At 57.8% G+C, this 11,436-nt stretch overlaps 1 protein-coding gene across 2 annotated transcripts; it reads right to left on the bottom strand.

The window, feature by feature from the left end:
- Nucleotide 1: 1 nt before the first annotated feature.
- Nucleotides 2-10,809, bottom strand: TRIP10 (thyroid hormone receptor interactor 10). Of its 2 annotated transcripts, XM_043978688.1 has the most exons (15): nt 10,722-10,809; nt 6,377-6,492; nt 6,090-6,146; nt 5,817-5,964; nt 5,571-5,633; nt 5,080-5,184; nt 4,868-4,996; nt 4,527-4,673; nt 3,961-4,155; nt 2,737-2,901; nt 2,265-2,374; nt 1,635-1,767; nt 1,284-1,414; nt 968-1,089; nt 2-533 (listed from the first exon to the last, which is right to left on the bottom strand). In XM_043978688.1, the coding sequence occupies exons 1-15, from the start codon at nt 10,743-10,745 to the stop codon at nt 385-387; spliced, it is 1,794 nt and encodes a 597-aa protein (XP_043834623.1). In that variant the 5' UTR covers nt 10,746-10,809; the 3' UTR covers nt 2-384. The 2 variants fall into 2 exon arrangements, with proteins under 2 accessions (XP_043834623.1, XP_043834624.1); XM_043978689.1 differs by lacking the exon at nt 2,737-2,901.
- Between the last annotated feature and the right edge of the window lie 627 nt (nt 10,810-11,436).

Below are 11,436 nucleotides of genomic sequence, written 5' to 3'. Positions count from 1 at the left end.
CAGTCCATTTATACAAGTTTTTGTTTTGTTGTTTTTTAAAAAAAAAAAAAACACTGCACTTGCCGGAGCACAAGTATTTACATCGAGTGTAGGAGGCACAGTGGAGCTGGGCCCGGCAGCAGAGGGTACACAGGCCCCAGCTAGAACTCTGGGCCCAGGCCACCCCAGGAATAAAGTGCATATATGGTGTGGAGTGAGGGGCAGCCAGGCCCAGCCCCACTCCCAGCCCCCTGGGCAGGGTCCTCAAGCAGCAACAGCCAGGCCCCAGGAGGAAAGAAGGGGGCAGGACAGACTTCCCGTTCCTGGGTCCACCTGCCCCACAGGAGGGCAGGGGGGCACCCCATTATTCAGGGATCTACCCACCCCAGGGGATGGCCAAGGGGTTCAGCTGGGTGTGACTCGAAGGTAGGAGGTAGGCACGTAGCCCTCGCCCCCCTGTTTCCGCCGGACCCTTGTCCACCCATCGCCTTTATCTTCCTCCATTAAGCACAGATCCTCGCCTTCATCCATGGAGATGGTGCCCTCGCTGGACCCTGATGGGGGGTACCAGGAGATATGAGCAAGACTGAGCAAGGGCCAGAAGCCGCCCCCCTCCCCCCCAAAATCAGATATTCCCTATGCTAGGACAGAGTTAACCTGTACTGACCCATAGCTTCCCCTATTCAGGCCAATCAGAGGGTCAGAGAATTTAGAACTGGAAGGGACCTTAATATGCCCTAGGAAGTACTTGATCAGGGTCATGCCAACCAGTCTCAAATGGCAGAGTCCAGATGGTAAACCCAGGTACTCTGACTCCATCCAGACTCTACACCAGTGGGCAAGCAACCCGAATCCTAATGAAAATGGGTGAGGCCGGTCTCCAGAGAGGAGGACTGGCACAGGGCACCTCACCTTCTGGCTAGTAAAGAAGCAGCCCTGAGGTGCCCAGCTCCTCTGTAGGCTATGCCTCCTCCTTCCTGCTCCTTACCTTCAAACTGGTAGATGGCAACACAGTGACCAATAGGGAAGGCTGGCTCCTCTTCAAAGTCCTCCTCAAACTCTGTGTAGATGGAGGTGTCTGTCCCTTCATCTGAGGGAGGAGCCTCTGGGCTGGGGACAAGGAGCTAGAAGTGAACATTCTCTGCCCAAGACCCCTCTTTAGTCTTGCATCTCTGGGTGTGTCTCTCTCCCCCAGGGTTCTTATCTATCCCTCCTCCACCTAGGGCTCTTCTCCAACACACCAGCTGTTCCTACACATACACACACATAACCCTCAGCCTCCCTCCTAGGTCCCAACCCCTCACCTCTCCTTGTCAGAAGAACAGTTGTTTGTCTCTGGGGGAGCCCCAGCAGGTGGTTCTGGGGGACGACCGTGCCGCCCCAGGCTGTCACTTCGGTTACCCAGAACCCTGTTCTCAGCCTCGGCCAGCCATGTCTAAGAACAAGATGACGGCGAGCGTTTGGGAGGGCCCAGTTGGCCATGTACCCCTAGTGCCTCATCTACCACCACTCTCCAAAGGCAGACTCAGGAAGGTTTCCTAAGGTCACTCTGTTGCTTGCCTAGGCCATGATGGGAAACAGCTGGAGCCCCTTCCCCCCCCCCCCCAAGTGACTCAGCTGGGCCCCGAGCCAGGTCCCAGAGCAGAGGAGCTCACCTCATACTTCTGGATCTCCAGCTTCAGCCGCTCAATATTGCCCAGGGTCTCTGAGATGCGGGGCTCCAGGCTGGCAGGGTCACCCATCTGTGGTGTCTTCTCATAAACATCCTTCATCTTCTTTAGGGCCTCCCTAGAGCAGGGGAAGGAGGTTCCTCAGTCTGCCCAGCAGCCACAGGGTCCCCACAGCACAAGGGCCCTCAGAGGGCTTCTGTTCCAACCCGAGCCTCAGCAGAGCATCCCAACGAGTGGCTGGTCGCTTTGGGGCCTCCAGTTATGGGGAACTCCCTCCCTCCCTCCCTGAGGCAGCCCAACTGTACAATTCTAATTGAACAAATCCTGCATAAATCGGCTATTGGGCAACATGCCCCGGCCCCTCCAAGTTCTCCCATCTCCGCTAAGCCAAGCAAGTCTAATCTCTCACACACCAGCCACTCAGCTACCCAAAGGAATGGTCGTGCCCAAGGGAAACAGTGCTGGACGGGGAGGACCAGTGTCGAGAGCCCCTGCTGTTGGCCCAGCCTGAGCAGGCCCACTGAGCCACCCAGGGCCTCTGTTCCTGGATCCTCTGGAGAAGGAGAGGTTCACAGCAGGCCACCCCAACACCCCTATACCTGCCCCACTGTTCACCTCTGATCTATCTCCTTCTGAAGCTCCCTCCCTCGCTCCTCCAACTGCTGCTTCAGCTTTTTTCTTCTCTGCTCAGGGGGCAGGTGGCTGAAATCCTCAGTGGCCACTGTCTAAGAGGAAAGATGAGAGGGACGAGGGTCGACCTTCCCCCAGCCTCCATATCCTCATGGGTCCCGGGAATCCCGAGTCTCCTCCCTGGCCCCAGTTGTCCCTGACCCCCCGGCCCAACAGCCCAAGGAGCAAAGCCAGGTGGCATGTGTGGGAGTACCTGCCACCCAGCCCTTGAACCCTCCTAATGAAACCCTAAATGGGAAGTGGGGAGAGATGGTGGTGAAAGGGAGAGAGGCATGGAGCTGCCTAGTGCCCAGCCTGTCTTGACCCCCCCCCTTCCCTTGCCGTTGTTGGTGGGGGGAGGGGGGTCATCGGCTCAGCATCCCCGAGGCCTCTCCCCAGGGGCCAAAGGCCCACTTACCCCTCGACTTCGGAGGCTGCGGAAGGAGGCTATCCGGGGCTTGACTGACTTACTGATCTCACTCAGTAAGGCCAGGGGGTCCCGGCCGAAGCGAGGGGATGGGGGTCCATTAGCGTACGCCGAGGGAGGGGGGCCCCCCAGGGGGGACAAGGGTGGGGGGGGCAGCTACAGGCAGGGGCGAGGGATGGGGGAATGGGGTGGGGGGCGGTCAAGAGCAGGGATGGATGAACAGACAGACACACAAAAAAGGAAAAAAAAGAAAACACAAAATGGAGAAAAAAACGGTAAGAAAACTGGGACACACACACACACACACACACACACACACAAGGACACAAAGCATGCACATTCCAGAGAGCAACACAAAATACGAAGCAAGGGCCAGGGGAAGAGAAGGGAGACAAGGCTGGGAGCCCCCAGGAGGATCAGGAGACCCTCCACTATTTACCGAGCAAGGAATCCTGGCTCCCCTCCCCCCACCAGAGAACCTCCTCTCCCTCACTCCGGCCTCCATATCTCAAGCCTTGTCTTCCCTAGTCAACACATGCAGAAGAAGCAGATCTAGGACAGGCAAAAGGTGGCAGGTCAAAGATGAAAGCCCATGGGGTCAAAGGTCACCCTCAGTATCTGGGAAGGAAGCCTAGGGCTAAGGTCACAGAGGCAGGAGAACCTGAAGGGTAGCACGAGGAGGCTGGGATGAGTGTCAGGGGCCCCAGAGGCCAGATCAGTGGGAAAGGAAAGTTTGGCCTGGAACCACCCCCACCCCCAGACAAGGCCGTATCCCCAAGACGCAGAGAGGGAAGAGTGGAATGAAGAGCTTCCCCTGCTAGCCACTTCCCCGCCCACAACACACACACTCTTGCTCGCTCTCTTTCTCTGACCCCAACCTCTGAGAGCCAGCTGGTGCAGAGCAGGAAGCCCCCCATTAAACCTTCAAGCTGAGAACCTTCCTCAGTCCCCCTGCCCCTGCCCTGAAGCTCCAGGCCCCAGGGGGCTGGGTTCTCAATTCCAGCTGGGACAAGAGCCAAGAGGAAGATTCCAGCCCGGGACTCGGCGTTCCGGCCCATGGCTCCCTGGGGCTTCGGGGGTGAGGGGGTGGAGGGGGGCTGACTCAACGGGGCCCCACCCTCCCCCAATCCCCAGTCCCCATCCTGGGGAAGGGGTCAGAACAGAGCATGCCCACACACAAACCGTCCAGCCAACCCAGGCTTCCCCCACCCCTACCTTGTTCTTCTTCCCAAAGGGCCAGCGCTTAGGGCGGTTCCTGACTGGGCCTCGTGGGTCAGGGCGTCCATCAGGGGGCACTCCCAGGCTGCTGTCTGATGGGGCCCGGGTCATGGGCTGGCTGAAGTCCTCAAACTCAACATCACCAGGGCGAGTGAAGCCAGATTTATGCAGGCCAATGAGCACCTGGGAATCCTGGAGGCAGGCAGAGGAGATGGGGATTGAGGAGAGGGGAGCAACCGGGGCCCCCACTTATCTCTTCTCACAGCAGATTCTAGCAGGAAGGACCCTTAGGGCCAGCAGGTTTCTGAGCTAGAGGTGACCTCAGGGATCACATAAGTCTAGCAATCTGATTTTACAGGTGGCCAAATGGAAACCCAGGCAAGCAGGGACCTAGTACAAGGTCACCCACGGGTCAGTGGCAGAGCTCAGCTCCAGGTCTTGGACCTCCCGGAGCTGTTGCCCTTCCCTCCCTTCCCTGGGACCACCGGGATGCCCCCATGCCATCCCTGATACTGCAAGCTCCCTTCCTTCCCACCCCCAGCACCCTGGAGCCCAGCACTCACATTCTTGGGGTCCACAGCAGTGGCAGCCACCTTCATGCCCTCCAGGCACTTCCCAATGATGGGCATAACCTGGAGCTCAGTCTCTGACAGCAGCCCATAACTAGCACCGAGCCGGGCCGTTCGCCTCTCGTCCATGTCCTGTAGCTTCTGGAGAGGCATAGGGGATTGAGGGGGAAGGGGCCGGGAGATGCTGGGGGCTCAGCTGAGGAGGGTCTTGGGGAATCTGGGAAGACAGAAGGGCCTGGATAGGCTCTGGGGGTGGCCACGGCAGAGAAAGGAAGAGACAAAGCACGGGGATGGGCAAAAGGGACCCAAGGCTAAGGGAGGGACTGGCTGCTCACATCGAAGATCTGAGGCATTTCAGTAAAGTAGAAATGGGCCTGGTCACGGTTGAAACGCTGTAACTGGGCGGCATATTCGTTCTTGCTCTCCTCGGCCATATGGCTTCGCACGTGGGCCTGCTGCTTTGCCTGGGGGAGGTCACTGGGGTCACCACCCAGGCCACAGTCTCTCAGGCTCCCCCTTTACGCCCAGAGTCCCCAAGGACCCCCACCTTCTCCACATCGGCCTTGGTGGCATTGATGTCCTGGTCCAGCCGCTCGGCTGTCTGAGCCGCTTTCTCAGCCTCCCGACAGTCCCGTTCAAACTTCCGTTTGCTCTGAGGAATGTGACAATGACAATGCAGTCACCTATGGGTGAGCCCTCGCCCTCACATTCCCTGGCTTCAACCTTACCAGACCCTAGGGTTGGGGGGGGAGAAAAGTGGGGGGGCTTACTGTTCACATTTTACAGAGGGAGAAACCAAGTCTCAGTGAGGTGAAAGGAACTCATGGTCAAACAAGTGAGCAGTAATAAAGCTGGGCCTAGAAACCCGAGGCCCCAGGACCCTAAGTCCTGGCTTTTCCCATTGGATGTTGCCAGGATTTAAGTGGGGATATTAACCAGGAGTCCCCCCTCCCCCATTCCTGGTCCTGTTGACCCTCAGCTTTGTGCTTCTGTCCTGTTCTCTTCCCGCTCTCCTTTTTCCTCTCTTTTTGTACTCACATTCTCCAGCTGCTTGAGTCCATTTTCCAGCTGCTGCTGTGCCCGGCGGCCTTCCTGGAAATGCTGCAGGATTGGGGAAAGTGCTTAGAATTGAGGGTCCTGGGGCTCAGCTGCCTGAGAGAAACTGAGGCAGGAACAGCTAGGGCCCATGTTGACTGAGCATCTTGGGGTCGGGGGCTTTGCCGGTGGGGTGATTCATGGGAAAGGCCTGGGGGCTAGAGTTGGGGGATGCCCAGGGGCCCTCACCATCTTGCGCTCCTGCTTGATGTCCTGTGAATACTTGGCCAGCTCCAGACACACCTGCACGGTCAGGTTCTCGGCCACCAGCTCCCGCTGGCCAGCAAAGTCATTGAGCTCTTGTAAAACTTGCATGAAGGACTGCTGTTGACTGAACCTGGGGGGCAGAGGCAGGGGAGGGGGGACGACAAGGGTCGGGGAGAGGAGAGCTTAGCGCCCATTGACTTCTGCATTCAGGCTATCAGGCAGGAGGCCACCCCAGCCACATCCCCCCCTCCTCACTTGGACTCCAGGTCATCCTTTGTCGATCTCTTGGGCAGGTATTTTTTCACTAGGCTCCTGTCAGGGAGGTGGGTAGGAAAGGAAGAGAACCGTTAAATCTCATCTCTGTCCCCTCTCCGCTAACGAGGGTCCCAGGAAGGCTTGTCCCATAGTCCCTCCCAGCACCTGAGTCCTGACAGCTTCCCAGAGTCCTAGGGAACTCTTCCCCCAGAGTGAGCCTCCCATGTTCTCCTCCAAGACTTGAGGCTCTGAGCCCTGCAATTAAGAACGACCACCCCAAGACCCACCTGAGCTGCTTGGCATAGCTCTGCTCCACTTCTGTCCGTTCCTTCACAAACTTTACATATTTGTCTAACAGGTCCAGGCCCCATTGTGTGTGGCGTTCAATCACCTCAAACTGGTCCTGAAGAGGAGCAAGAAATGTGGGGAGAGAAGGGAGGGGAACTTTAAACAAGTTCCTTCCCCTCTCTGGGCCTCGGTTTCCTTCTCTGTAAAAGGAGGAATCTAGTATCCCTTCCAGAACCAGCCTTCTCAGATCCTATGACCTCAGAGTGGCCCCAGGAGACCAGGCTCCCAGCTCCAATTCTCCGCCTCCCCAACCCCCCCCAATGGGTGTAGCCACCAAAACCCCACCCCGATAGACTGTTCTGGGAGTGGCCAGGAAAACAGCTTTTCTGGAGGAGGGGCCTCAGAAAAGAGAAGCCCAGGGCAGCAGGAGGTGTCCCTCATCGGTGTCCCTGAGCCAGAAGGGCTGAGTGCTGGGAGTCCAAGGGGCTGAATCCCCATCCAGCTTCTAGACATCAAGAGTTTGTCAGCCAGGGGCAGGAAGAGAAGGGGGAGCCACAACAGCCACACAGAATCCTGGCTCTTCTCCCCAGGGACAAAATTAGCCTGGAACCTGCCCTGCTCCCTGGCCCTTACCCCCAAGGCCCCAGCTTCAGCCAGGTTAACCCACACACACCCCTAATCCCCCTCCATTCCGGAAAATCCGGCTGGGCGGGCAGGAGTGGGTGAGTCAGGCACTCCAGAAAGACAGAGAGAGGGGTGCAGTGTTACTGGCAGGCAAGGGGCGGGCACTGCCCCATGGGCCAAGAGTCCTTAACCTCCCAACCCCCAAGATCAGGGGTTCCTGAACTGTCTTCTCTCCAGGGAGAAGCTTAGGAAGGCCCTAGCTGTTTGGGACGTGTGGGACAGCAAGAATCAGAGGATGTGCCCGTGGTTTACAAGCCTAGTTCTCCTACTCCCTATCTAACCTTGGCCATGCCACTTAATTTCTGTGGGCCTCAGTTTCCCCATAAAAGGGTTTTCACTCTATTAACCTAATTCCCCAGGGTGGGGATCTTGAGGAAGATGGAAGGGAACGTCCCTACTGCCCTCTCGATCCATGAGGAAAATGACATGCTCTTTCTTTCTCTCTTCCACTCCCTCCTTTTACCCACCCATCCCTCCCCATCAGGGTTTCAGGGGAGGCCCTAGCCTAAGCCCACTCATTGACTCAGTTCCCCTCCTGAGTCACAAAACCATCTCCCATAAAGTCTCAGCTATTTCTGGGCCCCCCTTTTCCCTCCCTGCCACAGATCCCATGAGACAACATCAAAGCACCTTCTCCTGCCCATCTCCACTCCAGTTCCCCACCCCAGGCCCGACCAGCACTGAGCTGCTCCATTAGGCAGCCCCACACTGAAGTCAGAGTTCGAAGAGCTGACTGGCTACTGTTCCCTGCTCTGCCAGTGACCTTGCTTAAGTTGCTGGCTTTCTCAGGACCTCAGTTTCCCCATCCATAAGATGAGAAGGTCTGGCTAGATGGTGTCTCAGAGTCCTCTCGGTTTTGACATTCTAACACTCCCTTCTTAACCTGCCTGCCTTCCTGCCCTTCCTCAGCCGAGTCAGGGTTCAGAAAGGGGCAAGAAATTGGGGTAGCCATTTGTTCTCAAGTCCCTCCTTCTGCCAGGTGGAGTGCCCCCTACCTTCCTGTGGAGCAGAGCTCCACATTAGAAGACCCTTCCCCCCACACTCTCACGCTCCAGTCCTTGGTCACTTGAAGTGACCTCTCTGCCACCTTGCCCTGGGACTCCTGGGGATTTCTGGAGGGACCTGGATTTTCCAGGCCCCTGGGGGTGGGAACTCCCAGCAGCCAAGGGAGGGGGAGGGGGAGGGATGAAGAGGTAGAGGAAAGAGAGCTAACACTTCTGAAGACCACAACTCACACCTTCCTGGGCTCCTTCCCCAGAGTCCTCAGTCTCTCTCTGGCCCCTCCCCCTTCACAGAAGAAGACCCTAAAAGAAGGCAGGACCCCAACACACACACACACACACACTCTATTCAAGCCGTTTAGCCTTTCAAGGGTCTCCTCCCCCCCAGGGATTTTATCAGTCTCAGCTCAGTGTTTTAGAGGCCAGTAAATGGATTAACCCCAGCCAGGAAGAGGGAGGAGCCCAGGAACCAGGCCCCCATTCCCTAAAAAAGAACTAGAGAGGGCAAGATGTCTCCAGGTCACTGGAATAAGTGTCAGGGCTTTCCTGGGACAATATGGCTGAAGGAGTTGGGGCACCACCAGACTGGAGACCTGGGGAAATCCTGAGTCCTAACAACCTCCATTCCACCCCCACCTCCCTCCACCCCCCAGCTATGTACTGAACCAGCTGCCCCTGGGCAAAGACCCAGAGACCCAGTAAGATAAGAAGGGGCCTGACCTGGTCAGGGAGCTCAAAATAGGTGACCTATTCTAGCTTTCCATACACGGCCCTTTCATCTGACTAGGCAAATGCAATTCCCAGGGAATGACCCGAGTTCCAGAGCCCCCAGAACAGCCTAGGCCTCAGCTCATCCTCCCTCTATCTAGCTCAGGCACAAAAGTGAGGATGAAGAAACTGAGACCAGGAAGGGTCCAGACCCACCCAAAAGTAAATCTTTCTCCAAGGGAAATTCTCAGCAACTTGGACAACTAGCTGCTTGCCAAGGCCCCTGACTGAGCCCCGAGGCCAGAGTCCATGAAGTCGGTGCCTCCCCCCCCCCCCAGTGACATACTATCTCAGGAGTTCTCAAAGCCCAAGGGTCAAGGAGGGCAGGGGGCAAGCCAGAAGCAGAGCCAGAACTAGGGGCTGAAGGGTGGGAAGGAATCTTCCTTCTAGGCCGAGATTAGAAGCCCTCCCAGAGGTCCAAGCTGAACTGAGCCAAACTATGAGACATCCATCGAGGACAAACTGGTTTGCCAGGGAGAAAGAGAGAGAGAGACAGAGACAGAGACAGAGACAGAGGGCCAGGGGTAAGGAAAACAAAACAGGGAGAGGAGGGCCTGAGGCCCAGCCAGGGGAGGGGACCCAGGCAGTCTAAAGACTGGGCCTTTGGGGGGGTAGGGTGGGGGGAGGGCTAGGATCCCTGGCCCAGGCATTAGGCTGGGAAGGAAATCCACTTCCTGTTGGGGGGGTGGGGGTGGGAGGGGGAGGAGAGCAAGAGATGTAAACACAGTAGCTCAGCCAAGGGAGGGGTCACTAGTGACAAGCCCCACACACACTCTACCCCCCAAAATCGAGGGTCAGCCGCTGGGTGCCCTGTCCCACCCACTGGAAAATCCTTTTGCTCTCCAGGACCACTGATTTCCCCCTCCACGCTGTCGGGCAGGGCCTGGTCTCAGGCATATGTATGGGAAGGAGAGGGATCCCCATAGGGCTCCAGAGAGTCCAGCCTCCAAGCTCAGACCCAGGAATAAATGGCCTCTAGGATCCTGGGATCCTGTGTGGGTGGGGCAAGAGGGGCAGGGTCCGACTGGCTAAGGGCCCTTTGAAAATGCAGCACAAATAACTTCGGATGAGGTCAGCTAGGTCAGGATAGGGGAAAGGGGAATTCCTGGCCCCGAGTCTCCTAGCTCTCTCTGCCACCCTTCCAACCCTGTAGTTGAAAAGGAGAGAGGGAGGAGAGGCCGGCGACAAAAGGCAGGACTAGAAGCGCAGTAGGGAGGAGGCAAATTGGGGAAGGGGGGGAAGGGGGACAAGAGGAGAAGAATCCTGGGACGGCGAGATCGAGGAAAGGAGGCAAACGGGAGAGGGAAGCTGAGCCAGAAAGGGGCAACAGTAAGAGAAAAGTAGGGGGGCAGAAGGGCTGGGAAGGAAGCACCGGAGGAGGGGAGGGGGAGCAGCAGAGCCCAGCAAGAGGGTCTGGGGAAGGGACCGGGAGAGGAGAAGTAGAAGGGGAACTGAGAGAAAACTGGAAGAACAGGGGCACTGGAAGACGGGCAGGGGACGAGTCCCCAGGAGGGGACGAGGGCAGCCGGGAGAGAAGGGAAACTAAAATCAAAGTGGAGAGAACTGCATAGGGGTTGGGGGGAAGGGGATTGGGAAAGAACGGGGTGGGGGGCACTAGGATAGACGTGAGGGACGAACTAGGAGAGGACTGCGGGAAAACTGGAAGAGAATGTGGTGGGGAATGGCAAAGAAATGGACTCGGGAAGAGACTTGGGAGAGGGGGGACAGGAGAGGACTAACCGGGAGGGGGAATAGGAGACAAGGGGGAGAGAACTGAACAGGGACAGGGGGCAAAGGGAGAAAACTGGAGAGGGGCACTGGGATGGATGAGGGACCCCCGAAGAGACCGGGGGGAGGGCTGATGGAAGAAAAGCGGGGGAGCCAGACTCACCCACAGCTCCGTGCCCCAATCCATGCTGCTCCCGCCGACAGCCCCGAGACACTGCCCCAGCCCCGCGCGGCCGGGCCCGGCCCGGCCCGGCCCGACCCCGCCCTCCGTCCCCAGGCCCCACCCCTAGCCCGTCATTGCCCCGCCCCTAAATCTGGCCACGCCCTACCTCCCCAGCGCCACCGAACCCGGGAGTGGAAAGTCGGGGAGAGGTGGGGCCACGAGTGGGAGTGGAGCGGGATCCGCCCCGCCCCCTTTTAAAGACCTAGGACTGGTTCTAAAGCCCCGGAGCTACCTCCAGCCACTTAACCCATTCATTATCCAGCTCCAACCGATTTCCAGGGACCTCCCACCCTCTCACTCCCGCTTTCTCCCTTCCCCCCAATCTCTTAAAGGGACTGGACGCTATTTCTGCTTTCCCAAGAAGCTAACGCTTTGCCAAATTCCTTCCCCCCTTAAAGGGACATGGCCAGAATCCCCTCCCCTGCTCCACAGACCAGACCACACAGAAGAGGAGACAGGAGGCTGAGGTCACTCGGTTATTTTGAGTACAGGGCCAGTTTCCAGACAGCTACCTTGTCGCCACTAATGGTCTCCGGCCACAAGGACAGCGGGTGTGCGGTGGGTGGCGGGGGGGAAAGAGGGAGGAGGGGGGTAGAGAGAGGGAAGGTGGGGGGGGGGGGAGAAATGGAGCCTCTTCGATCCTACCCCAGGCTGA

This window comes from Dromiciops gliroides, chromosome 1 (assembly GCF_019393635.1).
Source record: "Dromiciops gliroides isolate mDroGli1 chromosome 1, mDroGli1.pri, whole genome shotgun sequence".
NCBI lineage: Eukaryota > Metazoa > Chordata > Mammalia > Microbiotheria > Microbiotheriidae > Dromiciops > Dromiciops gliroides.
This window is presented reverse-complemented; position numbering and strand designations above follow the sequence as displayed.